Raw genomic sequence first — 20,513 nt, forward strand, 5'->3', positions numbered from 1 at the left:
CCTAACTAAACCCTGAATACACTGCTGTTGGAAGCTTACGATCTGATTGGCCAATTGTTGTGTCTCCTTTCTGGTTCATGCTCTTCTTCCTGCGATGCTTCTTCCTGTCAACCATCGGGGAGGCGGGGCCTGTGTCTTTAGAGGAAGAGGGGCTGGACACACCCTCGATGGCAGTGTCTGCCACAGTCACACAAGCACAGGAAATACGTTTGTGTCATATGGTATAGCAGTACAAAAAACTCTCACGGGACATGTGAATCTAGTGGAGAATCATATCCACAACAACTCAAATAAGAGTACACAAGAGGAGCAAGCAAATTCAAAAGTGACAAAATAAATAAACATTATCAAGTCCACAGAGGACCAGGGGGGTGTACGTACCCACACTTTGGGCCTTGTAGGAGACAGTAGAGGGGCAGCGCTGCACCCCTCTGCACCCCTCTGACAACCCTCCTCCTGCCCCCTCCTCTACCGGCAGGAGGTTACTGCCACTACCAGGGACTATGGGGGAGAGAGAAATACATTTCAAAGAGATAATGCCTTTTACATAAAGACACTCATGACAATTCTGTGATTAAAGCAAAGAATGTAGATCACTCAATCACTATGGTATTTTTTATTAGTAAATGTACAAACATATATTATGATAAATAGATTTGAAACTTGTATCTCATTATGGTAAGTGGTGAAATAAGTATAGCCAGTTATAATTGTAATGTAATGGAAATATACTCCTCCCATGGGCAAAGAAACTCAAAAGGGGTGTTGATATTAATTAACAGTAATTTCGATCCGAATGTGCAAATTGTCCAAACAGATCCGCAAGGTAGATGGATGATTTTAAATATGTTATTGGACCATAAACAGATATGGCTCATTAAACTTTACGGACCAAATAATGATGATCCACACTTCTTTGACAATATATATAATACATTATCAACCCTGCAAGCAATACAAGACTCTATTATTATGGTGGGAGATTATAATACTGTTTTAAATAGCTAAATGGACCGTAAAGGAAATCACACTACAAACTATCACCCTCATGCTCTTAAGGAAATCATGAATGTCATGGATACATTAGAACTAGTAGATATATGGAGGCTTAAATATTCTGACCTAGTGAGATATTCATGGCGGAGACTCAATCAAGCTAGTCGTCTTGACTTCTTTCTTATGTCATTCTCGTTGGCACCAAATGTTTAAAAAGTGTTGATAGGGGACAGAATGCGGTCGAACCATCATATAATTGGCATATACATTACTCTTACTGAATTTCCACGTGGGCGAGGATATTGGAAATTTTATCAAAGCCTATTGGATGATAACTTGTTTTTAACTAGGACAGAGGAATTTATAACTGATCTTTTCCCGACATAACATAGGTATAGCAAATCCTCTTATTGTATGGGACACTTTTAAATGTGCCTTTAGAGGCCATGCAATTCAGTACTCATCTCGAAATCAAAAGCAATTTAGGTCAAAAGAGTCCATACTAACAAAGGAAATAGAAGGTCTAACAGAACAGATAGATAGCAATAAAAACTGTAACATAGAGGCTCAGAATAAATTAGAGGAAAAACAAAAAGAAATGGAGAAACTTATTCAAGAAATATCAAGTGTAATGTATTATAAAAAAATAAAGCAAACTGGATGGAATATGGGGAAAAATGCACCAAATTATTTTTAAATCTTCAACATAGAAATGCTACCAAAAAGGATTTACTGAAACTGGTTACAAATGACGGAGTCACCCATGATTCACCAAATTATATTTTGAAGGAGGAAGCAAAGTACTTTAAGCATATGTTTTTGTTTCAGTCGCCTCTAACTGAAGCTAATTGTAGGGATTTGTTTTCTATTGATAATGTAAAATTAACAGCCATACAGAAAGACTCATGTGAAGGTGAAATTACAGAGGAGGAACTTCTGGATGCAATTAAAGACTTTAATTCCGGGAAAACTCTAGGGTTGGATGGCATATCAGTCGAGGTACACCAAACCTTTTTTGATATACTCAGAGGACCGTTATTAGCATGTTTTAAATTATAGATTATCAGACACTCAAGAAGAAGGTCTGATTTAATTATTACTGAAACAGGATACAAGTGGAAATATAAAGATCCAGTCCATTAAAAAAATTGGAGGCCCCTTACACTTCAGTGTTGTGATGCAAAAATTCTAGCAAAATGTATAGCGCATAGAATTAAAAAGGTATTGTCGGACATTATTCATTCTATCAGACAGGTTTTTTACATGGACGATACATTGGAGATAATATAAGACAAGTACTGGAAACAATAGAACACTATGAAAAATCTGGAAAACCAGGCCTGCTATTCATAGCATACTTTGAAAAGGCATCTGATAAAGTACGACTGGAGTTTATATATAAATGCCTGGAGCATTTCAATTTTGGAGAATCTCTAATAAAATGGGTTACAATCATGTATAGTAACCCTAGGTGTAAAATAGTAAATATTGGCTATTTCTCCGAAAGTTTTAAACTGTCAAGAGGAGTAAAACAAGGTTGTTAACTATCGGCATATCTATTTATTATGGCTATCGAAATGTTAGCTATTAAAATCAGATGCAACAATAATATCAAGGGATTAGAAATCCAGGGCTTAAAAACAAAGGTGTCATTGTACGCTGATGATTAATGTTTTCTTTTAAATCCACAACTTGAATCCCTCCACAGCCTCATAGAGGATCTAGATACATTTTCTAACCTCTCTGGATTACAACCAAATTATGATAAATGTACTATATTACGTATTGGATCACTAAAAAATACAATTTTTACATTACCATGTAGTTTACCAATAAAATGGTCTGATGGTGATGTGGATATACTCAGAATACATATCCCAAATGAAATAAATGATCTCACTCCAATACATTTTAATAGAAAGTTAGCAAAAATAGATAAGATCTTGCTACCATGGAAAGGTAAATACCTGTCTATTTGTGGAAAAATCACCCTGATTAACTCTTTAGTATTATCCCAGTTTACCTATTTGCTTATGGTCTTGTCTACGCCTAGAGAACAGTTTTTAAAATTATGAGAAAAAAATATTCAATTTTATTTGGAACGGCAAGCTAGACAAAATTAAACGGGCCTATTTATATAATGTATATGAATTCGGAGGACAGAAATTATTAAATATTAAAGCATTAGACCTATCACTAAAAGCTTCAGTCATACAAAAGTTATACTTAAACCCGAACTGGTTCTCTAGCAAATTAGTAAGATTGTCTCATCCCATGTTCAAGAATGGCCCTTTATTCAGATTACAACCTCTCACTTTCAGTTATTTGAAAAGGAAATCATCTCCCAAATGTCACTATTTCTAAAACAAGCCATAGAAAGTTGGTTGCAAGTTTCAATTTAATCCTCCACAAACGACAGAACAAATAATGCAACAAATATTGTGGTTAAACTCAAATATGCTAATTGATAATAGAAAAACATTATTTTTTGAAAAAATATTTTAAAAAGGTATAATCTTCGTAAATGGATAGGACTGGTGGAGTTATGTCGCACATGCAGCTAACAAAAACATATGGAAATGTCTGCTCTACCCAAAATTACAACCAAATAATTGCAGCATTACCGCAAATATAGAAGAGGAAAGTGTACCAGTTTCATTTAAGGATCAAAGGATTGACAGCCGTCCCATATAGATTGTAAAATAGTTGGGAAGAAACTTTTGACGTACCGATTCCATGACATAGTGTTTATGAACTGATAAGCAAAACGACAGCGGATTAAAAACCTAGAATTGTTCAATTAAAATTATTATACAAAATTCTTACTACCAATAGAATGTTATTTATATGGGGGATACAATCTTCCCAGCTCTGCAGAATTTGCTGCGAAGAGACAAAATCATTAGATCATTTGTTTTGGTACTGTCGATGGCTGAAGGATTGCAATATTTACCTGGAGCTAACCCTGCAGATAGAACTACTGGGTGATCTGAAAAGTCATAGTCAAATCGATCAATAATATAATAATACTTTTAGCGAAAATGTTTATTTTCAATTTACAATCTGTAGAAACAATGGGATTTTGGCCCACTCCTCCATACAGACCTTCTCCAGATCCTTCAGGTTTCGGGGCTGTCGCTGGGCAATACAGACTTTCAGCTCCCTCCAAAGATTTTCTATTGGATTCAGTTCTGGAGACTGGCTAGGCCACTCCAGAACCTTGAGATGCTTCTTACGGAGCCACTCCTTAGTTGCCCTGGCTGTGTGTTTCGGGTCGTTGTCTTGCTGGAAGACCCAGCCACGATCCATCTTCAATGCTCTTACTGAGGGAAGGTTGTTGGCCAAGATCTCGCAATACATGGCCCCATCCATCCTCCCCTCAATACGGTGCAGTCGTCCTGTCCCCTTTGCAGAAAAGCATCCCCAAAGAATGATGTTTCCACCTCCAAGCTTCACGTTGGGATGGTGTTCTTGGGGTTGTATTCATCCTTCTTCTTCCTCCAAACACGGCGAGTGGAGTTTAGACCAAAAAGCTCTATTTTTGTCTCATCAGACCACATGATCTTCTCCCATTGCTCCTCTGGATCATCCAGATGGTCATTGGCAAACTTCAGACGGGCCTGGACATGCACTGGCTTGAGCAGGGGGACCTTGCGTGCGCTGCAGGATTTTAATCCATGACGGCGTAGTGTGTTACTAATGGTTTTCTTTGAGACTGTGGTCCCAGCTCTCTTCAGGTCATTGACCAGGTCCTGCCGTGAAGTTCTGGGCTGATCCCTCACCTTCCTCATGATCATTGATGCCCCACGAGGTAAGATATTGCATGAAGCCCCAGACCGAGGGTGATTGACCGTCATCTTGATCTTCTTCCATTTTCTAATAATTGCGCCAACAGTTGTTGCCTTCTCACCAAGCTGCTTGCCTATTGTCCTGTAGCCCAGCCTTGTGCAGGTCTACAATTTTATCCCTGATGTCCTTACACAGCTCTCTGGTCTTGGCCATGATTGATTCCGTCTCTCACAGTTGAAGTGTACCTATGATAAAAATTACAGACCTCTACATGCTTTGTAAGTAGGAAAACCTGCAAAATCGGCAGAGTATCAAATACTTGTTCTCCCCACTGTATATGTATGTATATGTATTTATATGTATGTATTTGTATATGTATGTGTATGTTTGTATACAGTGGGGAAAAAAGTATTTAGTCAGCCACCAATTGTGCAAGTTCTCCCACTTAAAAAGATGAGAGAGGCCTGTAATTTTCATCATAGGTACACGTCAACTAGACAGACAAATTGAGGGGAAAAAATCCAGAAGATCCCATTGTAGGATTTTTAATGAATTTATTTGCAAATTATGGTGGAAAATAACTATTTGGTCATCTACAAACAAGCAAGATTTCTGGCTCTCACAGACCTGTAACTTCTTCTTTAAGAGGCTCCTCTGTCCTCCACTCATTACCTGTATTAATGGCACCTGTTTGAACTTGTTATCAGTATAAAAGACACCTGTCCACAACCTCAAACAGTCACACTCCAAACTCCACTATGGCCAAGACCAAAGAGCTGTCAAAGGACACCAGAAACAAAATTGTAGACCTGCACCAGGCTGGGAAGACTGAATCTGCAATAGGTAAGCAGCTTGGTTTGAAGAAATCAACTGTGGGAGCAATTATTAGGAAATGGAAGACATACAAGACCACTGATAATCTCCCTCGATCTGGGGCTCCACGCAAGATCTCACCCCGTGGGGTCAAAATGATCACAAGAACGGTGAGCAGAAATCCCAGAACCACACGGGGGGACCTAGTGAATGACCTGCAGAGAGCTGGGACCAAAGTAACAAAGCCTACCATCAGTAACACACTACGCCGCCAGGGACTCAAATCCTGCAGTGCAAGACGTGTTCCCCTGCTTAAGCCAGTACATGTCCAAGCCCGTCTGAAGTTTGCTAGAGTGCATTTGGATGATCCAGAAGAGGATTGGGAGAATGTCATATGGTCAGATGAAACCAAAATAGAACTTTTTGGTAAAAACTAAACTCGTCATGTTTGGAGGACAAAGAATGTTGAGTTGCATCCAAAGAACACCATACCTACTGTGAATCATGGAGGTGGAAACATCATGCTTTGGGGCTGTTTTTCTGCAAAGGGACCAGGACGACTGATCTGTGTAAAGAAAAGAATGAATGGGGCCATGTATCGTGAGATTTTTAGTGAAAACCTCCTTCCATCAGCAAGGGCATTGAAGATGAAACGTGGCTGGGTCTTTCAGCATGACAACGATCCCAAACACACCGCCCGGGCAACGAAGGAGTGGCTTCGTAAGAAGCATTTCAAGGTCCTGGAGTGGCCTAGCCAGTCTCCAGATCTCAACCCCATAGAAAATCTTTGGAGGGAGTTGAAAGTCCATGTTGCCCAGCGACAGCCCCAAAACATCACTGCTTTAGAGGAGATCTGCATGGAGGAATGGGCCAAAATACCAGCAACAGTGTGTGAAAACCTTGTGAAGACTTACAGAAAACGTTTGACCTGTGTCATTGCCAACAAAGGGTATATAACAATGTATTGAGAAACTTTTGTTATTGACCAAATACTTATTTTCCACCATAATTTTCAAATAAATTCATTAAAAATCCTACAATGTTATTTTCTGGATTTTTTTTCCTCATTTTGTCTGTCATTGTTGACGTGTACCTATGATGAAAATTACAGGCCTCTCTCATCTTTTTAAGTGGGAGAACTTGCACAATTGGTGGCTGACTAAATACTTTTTTTCCCCACTGTATGTATATATGTATATATACAGTTGAAGTCGGAAGTTTACATACACCTTAGCCAAATACATGTAAACTCAGTTTTTCACAATTCCTGACATTTAATCCTAATAAAAATTCCATGTTTTAGGTCAGTTAGGATCACCACTTTATTTTAAGAATGTGAAATGTCAGAATAAGAGTAGAGAGAATTATTTATTTCAGCTTTTATTTCTTTCATCACATTCCCAGTGGGACAGAAGTTTACATACACTCAATTAGTATTTGGTAGCATTGCCTTTAAATTGTTTAACTTGGGTTAAATGTTTCGGGTAGCCTTCCACAAGCTTCCCACAATAAGTTGGGTGAATTTTGGCCCATTCCTCCTGACAGAGCTGGTGTAACTGAGTCAGGTTTGTAGGCGTCCTTGCTCGCACACGCTTTTTCAGTTCTGCCCACAAATTTTCTATAGGATTGAGGTCAGGGCTTTGTGATGGCCACTCCAATACCTTGACTTTTTTGTTCGTAAGCCATTTTGCCACAACTTTGGAAGTATACTTGGGGTCATTGTCCATTTGGAAGACCCATTTGCGACTAAGGTTTAATTTCCTGACTGATGTCTTGAGATGTTGCTTCAATATATCCACATAAAAAGTGAAATAATCTGTCTGTAAACAATTGTTGGAAAAATTACTTGTGTCATGCACAAAGTAGATGTCCTAACCGACTTGCCAAAACTATAGTTTGTTAACAAGAAATTTGTGGAGTGGTTGAAAAACGAGATTAAACTTCTGACTTCCACTGTCTATATACAGTTGGGAGAACAAGTATTTGATACACTGCCGATTTTGCAGGTTTTCCTACTTACAAAGCATGTAGAGGTCTGTAATTTTTATCATAGGTACACTTCAACTGTGAGAGACGGAACCTAAAACAAAAATCCAGAAAATCACATTGTATGATTTTTAAGTAATTAACTTGCATTTTATTGCATGACATAAGTATTTGATCACCTACCAACCAGTAAGAATTCTGGCTCTCACAGACCTGTTAGTTTTTCTTTAAGAAGCCCTCCTGTTCTCCATTCATTACCTGTATTAACTGCACCTGTTTGAACTCGTTACCTGTATAAAAGACACCTGTCCACACACTCAATCAAACAGACTCCAACCTCTCCACAATGGCCAAGACCAGAGAGCTGTGTAAGGACATCAGGGATAAAATTGTAGACCTGCACAAGGCTGGGATGGGCTACAGGACAATAGGCAAGCTCAAGATGTCGGTCAATCACCCTCGGTCTGGGGCTCCATGCAAGATCTCACCTCGTGGGGCATCAATGATCATGAGGAAGGTGAGGGATCAGCCCAGAACTACACGGCAGGACCTGGTCAATGACCTGAAGAGAGCTGGGACCACAGTCTCAAAGAAAACCATTAGTAACACACTACGCCGTCATGGATTAAAATCCTGCAGCGCACGCAAGGTCCCCCTGCTCAAGCCAGCGCATGTCCAGGCCCGTCTGAAGTTTGCCAATGACCATCTGGATGATCCAGAGGAGGAATTGGAGAAGATCATGTGGTCTGATGAGACAAAAATAGAGCTTTTTGGTCTAAACTCCACTCGCCGTGTTTGGAGGAAGAAGAAGGATGAATACAACCCCAAGAACACCATCCCAACGTGAAGCTTGGAGGTGGAAACATCATTCTTTGGGGATGCTTTTCTGCAAAGGGGACAGGACGACTGCACCGTATTGAGGGGAGGATGGATGGGGCCATGTATTGCGAGATCTTGGCCAACAACCTTCCCTCAGTAAGAGCATTGAAGATGGATCGTGGCTGGGTCTTCCAGCAAGACAACGACCCGAAACACACAGCCAGGGCAACTAAGGAGTGGCTCCGTAAGAAGCATCTCAAGGTTCTGGAGTGGCCTAGCCAGTCTCCAGAACTGAACCCAATAGAAAATCTTTGGAGGGAGCTGAAAGTCTGTATTGCCCAGCGACAGCCCCGAAACCTGAAGGATCTGGAGAAGGTCTGTATGGAGGAGTGGGCCAAAATCCCTGCTGCAGTGTGTGCAGGAAACGTATGATCTCTGTAATTGCAAACAAAGGTTTCTGTACCAAATATTAAGTTCTGCTTTTCTGATGTATCAAATACTTATGTCATGCAATAAAATGCAAATTAATTACTTAAAAACCATACAATGTGATTTTCTGGATTTTTGTTTTAGATTCCGTCTCTCACAGTTGAAGTGTACCTATGATAAAAATTACAGACCTCTACATGCTTTGTAAGTATGAAAACCTGCCAAATTGGCAGTGTATCAAATACTTGTTCTCCCCACTGTATATATATATATATATATATATTTGCGAGAAAATAAAACATATGGGGGATTGGAAGTGATGCAGTCAATTAAATTGATGGAAGTTACAATCTATCTGCAATATTAAAGCTGATCTACCCCTTTAAAAAAAAGAAGGAAAAAAGTTGTCAAGTGCTTATTTCTGTTCTATTACATAAGTGCAATGTTTTTTTACATCCCAAATTTGGTGAGAGAGATGGATGAAAGAAAGGTCTGAAGAAGAGTAAGTTACAGGGAGAATGATGGCAAAACAGTGAGACACATTTACATTTTAGTCATTTAGCAGACGCTCTTATCCAGAGCGACTTACAGTTAGTGAGCGCATACATTATTATTATTATTATTTATTTTTTTCATACTGGCCCCCCGTGGGAATCGAACCCACCACCCTGGCGTTGCAAACACCAAGATGGATAGAGAGAATATGCTCTAGATTAGGTTCAGAGAGAATATGCTCTAGATTAGGTTCAGCGAGAAGGAGAATGAAAGGGGAGAGAGAGTGATAGAGAGTGAGTGGCTGTCCTTTTGGGGCCCCTTTTACCTGCACTGGCCCCCTCAGGCCCCTGGACATCTTTGACCAGGCCGTTGAGGCCGGGCGGAGGGCCACAGGAAGGGACGGCACCAGCACGGGGCGGGCGTTTCCCTGGCACCTTCACCGTCACCCGCAGCATGTCCATTTCCTTCCCATGGGCATTCTGCATGTAGTCCTGCCAGGTCAGGGGGAAAGGTCGACCATTACAGAAGATATATAGGGGTATTGTAGCATGGTCCAATCCGTTCTGAGATTCAATAGTGTTCAGCAGGTTATACAAGGGTCGTTCCACCAATTGGCTGCCTTCTGAGCAGTGTAATTTGGTGGGGGGAAAAAAACACATTTTCTTTCACCTAATTTTAATATTCTGTCATAAAGAGCACATGTTCAACTTAATAAAAAAATATAAAAACATCTCAAGATGTTACATTTAAAAAATGAACTATATTAAGTGCCTATTAAGTGCAAAGTAAAGTTACAGGGTTGACCGTAACACGTTTGACGATTTCATCTTAAATCAGCCATAAATCCCCTTGTGACAAGGGGAATGAAAGCTTGCTGTGTGCAACAGGGACGGGCAATTGAATGCAAGCTTTAAAAAAATAAATTGTTAAAACATTTCTAGCCTGTCTATCTATGGGTAACAGGGTTGACGTGTTAAGCTCGACCCGCTCAGTTTTCCTCCACAAAACACCAGAAAATTGCCAAAAAGAGCAGAACCAGCTCACCTGTTTTTACACTAGGGTTTGACTATAAGTTGTTCAATGTTTATTTTGAAAAAGATTATAATAAAGGAATAGTTTGACCATATTAAAACGAGAGTTCAGTTCACCTAACATGGTTGACCTTAAAATGAAGGGGGGTTTACCTTAAAAATTAATCACTAATCACATTAAATAAATAATAATCGCCAGAAATGACTATGAAAGCAACATAATAACTAGGGCTTTACAATGATGGTAAAAACTTGGGGACATTTTGGGGTTAAGTGGGTTAACATCTTCCTAGAAGTCACAGAGGGTGCACATAGAGACATGTCAAAATGCTGTCTTTATTCATATAAAGAATCTGATTTATTGAATTTGACATGTGGTCTATATTAAATGGCAATTAATTTAATATAAAAGGCTTTTTAAATGAAATATTTGTACTTAAAATATCAATGGCACTCATTTAGTGGAACGACCCACAAACTATACCACTGTAGCCAACTGTGGGATTCAATATCCAACCATACTCCAAAGTCCCTGTCATAGAGCCCAGAGTTTTTCCTGTCAGGTCATGTGGTCAAATAGACAAACTCAATTTCTCAGTCTAGGAAGCTCTATCATAAATGCGTGTCCCTAATCAGCTATATGTGAGGTTATTAGGGATATGTCCATACAAACAGCTAGACTATAGTGTAGCACTGTGTGTCAGTGCATTGACTCACATTGACGCTTGAGTGATAGGAGAGCATGCCGTTGTTGGACAGCGTGACATATTTCTTCTTCCATTCCTTGTTGAGGGAGTTGCCACTGCGCTTCAGTAGGATACTCTGGTGGAGGGAGAGAGGGATGGAGAAGAGGAGACAAGGATAAGACACACATTCTTTATCTGTTCTTTGTTATCTTTCATCACCCTTATGCCAAAAGAGCCTAGCAGGAGCCTAGAAATTCTCAAAGGTAAGTTGAATCCCTCTCCTAGCTCCATGACGTGAGTTCATTGTCTGTGGTGAGCTCCTAAAGACTGCTGTGATTTCCTCTCTACACAGCTCCTACAGGATATACTGTCACCCACCTGTTTAATGGGGATGGAGCGTCCACTGCCCAGGTCTCCTATCTTACTGTCCGTACTCCTCCTCTCTGAGTCACTGCCCCTTCGGCCCTGCAGACAGGGCACAGGACAAACGACAACAATAAACAGGAGAAAACAGAGGGAGAGAGAGAGAGAGAGAGAGAGAAAAATACAGACAGAGAGTGAAGGAAAAGGCACAGGAGAGGGACTATAATCCATGAACAGAGCTAAAAAGAGTACATTTCAAAGAAAGCACAGGGCCCCTGAGAGGGTTATGGATGGGTCGATGAGGAAACTAAAGTCAGTAAATGTGAAAGTGTGTGTGTGGGTGGGCGCCTGCGTGTGTATACATGTTGGAGAGTATGTTACCGTGAAGCGGGAGCCAGTGCGTCGCCGGGGGGCGCTGCGGACAGACCCTGGGGTGGCACTGCCCAGCCTCTCCCCCCCTGCTGCCCCACCGATCTCCTTATGACTGATCACTGGGGTGGAGGGCAGGGAGGACGAGTAGTCACTGCTCTGACCACCGTTACTGGCCTGAGAGAGAGAGAGAGAGAGACAGAGAGAGAGACAGAAAGAGTGACAGACAGTAAACATTTGAAAAGAGAGAGAGAGAGATAACAGAGAATGATGTCTGAATATCTGAAAAAATATGGAAACAAAATCTTTATACAGTATCTGATTGGGCACTGATCTGGACAATACCAGTCCAACATTATTAACATCCTATTGATTTGGGCCAGTGCCTCATCTCCAGTATGGAGGACTAGAGGCCAGAGTTGCTGCTGTACCTGTCCAGGAAAGACTCCTGACACTGGGGTAGAGCCTCCAGAGTGACTGGGAGAGTTGGGCAGGGATTTACAGGAGGCCAGTAGAGCTGCCTGCTTCTTCACTGCCATGATCTTGTGGGCAGCTATGATAGGTAGAGAGAGAGGACAAATACAAACATTACTCTTGTCAGACAGTCATCTTTCTAGATGCTGCTTATATATGAATTTGAAATTAATTGAATTGGTTGATTCATTCAAATTCCCAGCTAAGCAGCAACATTGTACTGAAATAACTGAAAAGGAGCAGTGTGTGTGTGTGTGTGTGCGCGCGTGTCCTCACCCTCGGTGAAGACGCGGTTAACGTTGAGGCCGTAGGTAGCGCAGGTCTCGTAGTAGGTACAGCGCCTCACGTCTGAACACAGCTGTCTGGCCCTGGCGTCCTCTATCACCCGAGGGTTGGTGCTATTGATTTTATCTGGAGGAAGGAGGAACTACCTCAACACTACATTCCAACTTACATCAACACTACACCCCATTGGGAAACTACATCAACACTACACCCCATTGGGAAACTACATCAACACTACATCTCATTGGGAAACTCCAGCAACACTACATCTCATTGGGAAACTACATCAACACTACATCTAATTGGGAAACTACATAAACACTATCTCATTGGAAACCTTCATAAACCTTTATAAACCCATATAGACTCCACATGATGTTATCTTTAGAATAACATGGGTTGTTTGGGTATGGGTGGGGTCTTACCTTGGGTGCCCACGACTATGAAGGGGATCTCAGCGATGTTGCGGTGAGTGCCCAGCTCGCTGTAGTTCCTGTACACTTCCTGGAAACTGGCCTCGTTCTCCAGACTGAAGACCAGGATGACCCCGTCCACCCAGCTAGCCATCTGGAGGGGAGGGGGTGAGACGGCAGGGGAGGATAGGAGAGGGGAAAAGAGGTAAACAAATGGGGAGAGAAGGTGTGAGAGAACGTAAAGAGAACAGGTGAGAAGAGTAAAACAGTCCAACGTATTGGTTCATATCACTCTGTCAACTCCATGTGTTTTAAAGGAGACTCACTACTCATCAGTCTGTAGTCAGTAAAGCCTCCACCTACCTGTGCATCTGGGGGTCCTGTCTCCTCCCTGATCAGCAACATGTGACTGTTACCATCAACCAGCACCTCCTTCTTATACCTGCCCTCTGAGAGAGAGCGCGCGCAAGAGAGAGAGAGAGAGAGAGAGAGAGAGAGAGAGAGATGTTTCAAAATCACAGTCTACTTGAACAGAGCAATACTCAATCATAAGGCATCAAAGCCAAAGGAACTGAATAATATTAAGAAATGCTATAGATGGAAGGAACGTAGTTTCGAAACCTACCAAAAAACATTAGGCAACAACAAATTCAATCCATTCTAGACAACTTCCTGGACAAAACGTTCCACTGTAATAGTGAAGGTGTAAACTTGGCATTAGAAAACCTAAACAGTATATTTGACCTCAGCTTCCTTATCAAATCTAGAAATCTCTAACAGAAAACTGAAGAAAAGTAACAACAGTGATAAATGGTTTGATAAAGAATGCAAAAACCTAAGAAAGAAATTGAGAAACCTATCCAACCAAAAACATAGAGACCCAGAAAACCTGAGCCTACGCCTTCACTATGGTGAATCACTAAAACAATACAGAAATACACTACGGAAAAAGAAGGAACAGCATGTCAGAAATCAGCTCAATGTAATTGAAGAATTCATAGACTAACCACTTCTGGGAAAATTGGAAAACACTAAACAAACAACAACACGAAGAGCTATCTATCCAAAACGGAGATGTATGGGTAAACCACTTCTCCAATCTTTTTGGCCCTATAACAGAGAACAAACAGCAAAAAAATATACATGATCAAATGCAAATCTTAGAATCAACTATTAAAGACTACCAGAACCCACTGGATTCTCCAATTACATTGAATGAACTACAGGACAAAATACAAACCCTCCAACCCAAAAAGGCCTGTGGTGTTGATGGTATCCTCAATTAAATGATAAAATATACAGACCACAAATTCCAATTAGCTATACTTAAACTCGTTAACATCATCCTTAGCTCTGGCATCTTCCCCAATATTTGGAACCAAGGACTTATCACCCCAATCCACAAAAGTGGAGACAAATTTGACCCCAATAACTACCGTGGGATATGTGTCAACAGCAACCTTGGGAAAATCCTCTGCATTATCATTAACAGCAGACTAGTTCATTTCCTCAGTGAATACAATGTACTGAGCAAATGTCAAATTGGCTTTTTACCAAATTACCGTACAACAGACCACGTATTCACCCTGCACACCCTAATTGACAAACAAACAAACCAAAACAAAGGCAAAGTCTTCTCATGCTTTGTTGATTTCAAAAAAGCTTTTGACTCAATTTGGCATGAGGGTCTGCTATAGAAGTTGATGGAAAGTGGGGTTGGGGGAAAAACATACAACATTATAAAATCCATGTAGACAAACAACAAGTGTGCGGTTAAAATTGGCAAAAAACACACACATTTCTTTCCACAGGGCCGTGGGGTGAGACAGGGAGGCAGTTTAAGCCCCACCCTATTCAACATATATATCAACGAATTGGCGAGGGCACTAGAACAGTCTGCAGCACCCGGCCTCACCCTACTAGAATCTGAAGTCAAATGTCTACGGTTTGCTGATGATCTGGTGCTTCTGTCACCAACCAAGGAGCAGCAGCACCTAGATCTTCTGCACAGATTCTGTCAGACATGGGCCCTGACAATAAATCTCAGTAAGACAAAAATAATGGTGTTCCAAAAAAGGTCCAGTTGCCAGGACCACAAATACAAATTCCATCTAGACACCGTTGCCCTAGAGCACACAAAAAACTATACATACCTCGGCCTAAACGTCAGCGCCACAGGTAACTTCCACAAAGCTGTGAACGATCTGAGAGACATGGTAAGAAGGGCCTTCTATGCCATCAAAAGGAACATAAAATTTGACATACCAATTAGGATCTGGCTAAAAATACTTGAATCAGTTATAGAACCCATTGCCCTTTATGGTTGTGAGGTCTGGAGTTCGCTCACCAACCAAGAATTCACAAAATGGGACAAACACCAAAAATATCCTCAGTGTACAACGAAAAACACCAAATAATACATGCAGAGCAGAATTAGGCCAATACCCGCTAATTATTAAAATCCAGAAAAGAGACGTTAAATTCTATAACCACTTAAAAGGAAGCGATTCACAAACCTTCCATAACAAAGCCATCACCTACAGAGAGATGAACTTGGAGAAGAGTCCCCTAAGTAAGCTGGTCCTGGGGCTCTGTTCACAAACACAAACAGACCCCACAGAGCCCCAGGACAACAACAACAACAACAACAACAACAACAACAACAACACAATTAGACCCAACCAAATCATGAGAAAACAAAAAGAGAATTACTTGACACATTGGAAAGAACAAACAAAAAAACAGAGCAAACTAGAATGCTATTTGGCTCTAAACAGAGAATACACAGTGGCAGAATACCTGACCACTGTGACTGACCCAAACTTAAGGAAAGCTTTGACTATGTACAGACTCAGTGAGCATAGCCTTGCTATTGAGAAAGGCCGCCGTAGGCAGACCTGGCTCTCAAGAGAAGACAGGCTATGTGCACACTGCCCACAAAATGAGGTGGAAACTGAGCTGCACTTCCTAACCTCCTGCCAAATGTATGACCATATTAGAGACACATATTTCCCTCAGATTACAGAGATCCACAAAGAATTAGAAAACAAACCCAATTTTGATAAACTCCCTTATCTACTGGGTGAAAAACCACAGTGTGCCATCACAGCTGCAAGATTTGTGACCTGTTGCCACAAGAAAAGGGCAACCAGTGAAGAACAAACACCATTGTAAATACAACCCATATTTATGTTTATTTATTTTCCCATTTGTACTTTAACTATTTGCACATTGTTACAACACTGTATATATACACATAATATGACATTTGAAATGTCTTTATTCTTTTGGAACTTCTGAGTGTAATGTTTACTGTTAATATTTATTGTTTATTTCACTTTTGTTTACTATCTACTTCACTTGCTTTGGCAATGTTAACATACGTTTCCCATGCCAATAAAGCCCTTAAATTGAATTGAATTGAATTGAGAGAGAGCGAGCGAGAGAGAGAGCGAGAGAGCGAGAGAGAGGGAGAGACGGAGAGAGAGTGAGAGTGAGAGCGAGAGCGAGAGGGCAAGATCATTACAAGAAGCCCTTTGTGTTAGTAGTATTGTCAATACAGGAATCCATAGCTCTGTCTATGAATTTGAGAGTGGTTAAAGTTTTCCAAACCCATCCCTCAGCTATTTACCAAAACACTGGTGGGGTGACCGATTTGTTGTTGTTTGAACTGCCGATTGCCCCCTTTAAGCACACAGCACAGTATGTCTGTGTGGAGATGATGTCAAACTCACCATCTGGGTTCTCCAGGGGGAGGTAGCTCCCAGTCATGTGTCTGTGGACCAAGGCTGACTTTCCACTGCAGAGAGCTCCCAACACCCCCTGTGTACACACACACACACACACACATAAATACACAGAAGGATATGTTTACCCCACTCTCTCTATTAGAGTGACATGTTTACCCTACTCTTCTACAACTACTACAATTTACTACTATTATCATCAACATAGTATACAGTACATTATAATACACTGTTACTGTCGCTGTCTCTGTTGAAGCCAAGACTACACTTATTACTTATTCTACTGCAGGGTTCTTCAATTCCGGTCCTGGAGGGCCGAAACACCTCTGTTTTTCATCCTCTCCTTCTAATCAGGGGCTAATTCAGACCTGGGACACCAGGTGAGTGCAATTAACTACCAGGTAGAAATAAAAAACAGAAGTGTTTCGGCCCTCCAGGACCGGAATTGAAGAACCCTGTTCTACTGGAATGACTACAATAATGATAACAACACCGCTCTCACCAAACGGAGCTCTTGGACGGTTGGACTGAAGGTCCATTCTTGACTGTTAGTGCACGCCGCTGTATACAGAAAAAGAGAGAGAGAGAGAGAGAGAGAGAGAGAGAGAGAGAGAGAGAGAGAGAGAGAGACTGATTAATACATCATACGGTCAATGTCGTGATCACGTGTTCCCTCTCCCTGTTTGCCTCCTGCCTAAAGCCTGCATAGAGGAGGGGAAACTTTCAAAGTCACCGGCCGTCGCACATCACAGCACTCTGAAGCTGTGAGGCGTGCCACGCCGTTCCGAGTGGCCACTGCCGCCACTGCAGTGTGTGTGCCCCCATATGTGCCCTGTCGCAGGTCCAGATGGCACAGAATATAGAGTTAGGGGAGGAATGGAAGACGAAGAGAGGGAGCGAGAGAATGAGCTAGAGCTGCGAAGGAGGAGTGCAAATTAATTGCACAAGCTCAGTGGGGCTGCAGTGGTGAGGCTCAAGTTCATTAGCAGCTATTGTGGATGGAACCCAGAGCTAGCGTGCCTGTGTGTGTGTGTGTGTGTGTGTGTGGTGTGGTGTGGTGTGGTGTGTGTGTATGTGTGTGCCTGAGCGTGTATGCGAGATGATTAACAAACAACCTCCTTGTATTTTATTCATCCAAAATTCCAATTCAAGCCTCAGTTTTCACCTTAATTTTGATGCTGCGCAGAAAGCCAAAAAAATTGGGTGTACTGTAAAATGAAAACAAGGATCTCCCCCAAGCATCCTAATTACTGGGTACCTGTTATTTCACTGCATCACCCAGAGGTGTACAATAATACATGAGAAGCACAGACAGGGGTCTTCACAACAGGTGACTGCCAATGAGTAGATGATGGTAGTCAGTTATCTTTTCCTTTATAGACTTTTATCAAAGTCACATAATCTTCTATTTGTACACTACTGCAAAAGCCCTCGCACAGAAAAGAGTGAGATGGAGATCCATGGTGGACACCCTTTGTTACCAAAGGGTCCAAGAGGATTAAGTCAAGTCACACTACTGCATAGCAGAGAGGAAGAGGACTAGTAGGTACTGTCACATCCTTAAAGTAGCTGCCAATTTCATTCCTCATAGTGACATAGTCAATCAATAAGAGTGCATTTGTTCAGATGTGGACTTGAAGACTAATGGACATGCAGTAGAGTAGACATGTAGAATTAATGTGACAATCTTTTACATGGATTTGTGTGCATCTCAAATGGCACCCCTATTCCCTATGTAGTACACACATTTTAAAGCAGGACCCATAGGGTATAGGGAGCCAGTTGGGACGCAGACAAGGTTTTGAGATGGGTTGAGTGTCGTACATGTACCAGCGTACTCCAGGACGAGACTAGCTGCCTTTGTGCACTAGACACCCCAAGGCCAGACTGTCTACCAGAGTCCCAGGCTGCTTCCCAAATGGCACCCTGTTCAAAAGTAGTGCACTATACAGGGAATAGGGTGCCATTTGGGACGCAGCCCCACACAACACAGGCACTTAAACCAATGTATATATACAAAAGACTGGAGTGATGGATGGGAAATAAAAACATTAACAAGCATATTCTGCAGTGCACACACACACCATATATAACAGTCCCTCTATCCAGAAGACAGATTCCTGATTTGGGCAACAGGCAGCATCACACACACACACACACACACATCTACATATGGCCACACAAATGATGACACCGACTCAATCAAAAGGGTCTTTGGAGGTCTGAGTAAAGCAGTGTTGAAGCCAACCCAGTCAGACAGTGTAATCCCTCACACACAGAATCCTTTCTCTCTGGACACACCACCATTGAGGGAGTCTCCACAGGTACACATTATATACTGCCTGTGCTTTGCTGTGCGCACCGCCACACCTCAGTGACAATATGGTAACACAGCCACCACCACTTCCTTCCACTCTTGCTCTCAGGGGAGATGAAAATCCCTTACCCTCTCCCTGTCAGTCTGTCTATAGGTCTCTCCCTCTCTCCATTCCCCCCCTTCTCTCTCCAGCGTCACACCACCGACCAAACAGCATCTCCTCGCTTGCTGTTGCCATGGAAACCCTTCTTCCAGAAATTGCCTGGCTCTTCGCACAATAAATGCTATCATACATACAGCGGTGTGTGTGAATACATACAAACATAGGCTACACATACTAGAGCCCACATACAACACTGTGGTCCTCTGTAGCTCAATTGGTAGAGCATGGCGCTTGTAACGCCTGGGTAGTGGGTTCAATCCCCGGGACCACCCATAAGTAAAAATGTATGCACACATGACTGTGTCGCTTTGGATAAAAGCGTCTGCTAAATGGCATTTAATAAAATATATATTTTATTACATTTACATTACAAATATATATATATTTGACACTAACCAGGTTTCCATCCAACCTTTTTATGTGAGTAAAGTACATGTTGGATAAAAAAATGTAATGACAAGCCTGATGTCTCGGTAAACTTTCCAAATGTCGACAAAATAAAATACGCTAGAGAAGGTGTAATCGTTTTGTGTCATTAAAATGAATTATGTGAGAAATGTCGGTGGAAACACTTATGCGCAAATATTGATTTAATAACCATCATATTGAAGTAGACTTGGAGTCACGCGATGACATGTGTGGTCCTCCCACTACGACTCGTCGGGAAAGTATGCAGTTTATTAGACTACAGATGAAGTAAGTTATGAAGAACTTCACAGGGCGGTGAAAGTGCAAGGTGATGAACTTGATGCTCCTTTCTAATAAATATCGAGGGTCCTATTCTGGTGGCATGATCATCGCTGCTTCGCTGCCGTTTGACAAATACAAATAATCTCGCTCTTTTGTCCATAATAATCTCATCATGTAGGCTATACCCACACTGTTTCTGCGAGCTGTTGGCTAGAGCGCACCTGCCAATACCAGAGTGGGCCACACTCTCTATAAGGCAATTATACATTTTTCGGAGAAAAAAAACATCAGTAGAGTTAAAAATGCGATGGAAACTCATTCCACTTGTCATCTCGCACAGCCTTTTATCTGCAATAATTCAACCAGATGGAAACACATCTCTGGTGGGAAAATGCGCATATTGTTTTTACTGCAGATGTTAGATGGAAACCAAGCTAATGTTGAGGGCTGAAATGCTTGAACGTCAACAACATTTTTGTATATTTACTGAGTTAACAAAATATAATTTCAAAGTTGAAAATTGCCCAACATTTTTATTTTTCTGTTCATGAACGGAATTCATTTACCTCAACTATAATAATTGACACCATCTAAAATAAAATATGTTTGCAATCAAAGTGAAATGCCCCCAAAAAATGTAATGGATTTC

General features: G+C 41.4%; 1 protein-coding gene across 1 annotated transcript in view; it reads right to left on the bottom strand.

Moving 5' to 3' along the window:
* The window catches only part of LOC121575166 (arf-GAP with GTPase, ANK repeat and PH domain-containing protein 1-like), a 68,813-nt gene that overhangs the window by 10,659 nt on the left and 37,641 nt on the right, over window positions 1-20,513 (bottom strand). Inside the window, 12 exon segments of the mRNA XM_041888076.2 lie at window positions 40-177; window positions 382-501; window positions 9,653-9,818; window positions 11,076-11,180; window positions 11,423-11,509; window positions 11,789-11,953; window positions 12,208-12,329; window positions 12,527-12,661; window positions 12,961-13,102; window positions 13,312-13,397; window positions 16,683-16,770; window positions 17,197-17,255. Coding sequence (XP_041744010.2) covers window positions 40-177; window positions 382-501; window positions 9,653-9,818; window positions 11,076-11,180; window positions 11,423-11,509; window positions 11,789-11,953; window positions 12,208-12,329; window positions 12,527-12,661; window positions 12,961-13,102; window positions 13,312-13,397; window positions 16,683-16,770; window positions 17,197-17,255 — 1,413 coding nt within the window.

The sequence above is a fragment of the Coregonus clupeaformis genome, chromosome 10, assembly GCF_020615455.1.
Source record: "Coregonus clupeaformis isolate EN_2021a chromosome 10, ASM2061545v1, whole genome shotgun sequence".
NCBI lineage: Eukaryota > Metazoa > Chordata > Actinopteri > Salmoniformes > Salmonidae > Coregonus > Coregonus clupeaformis.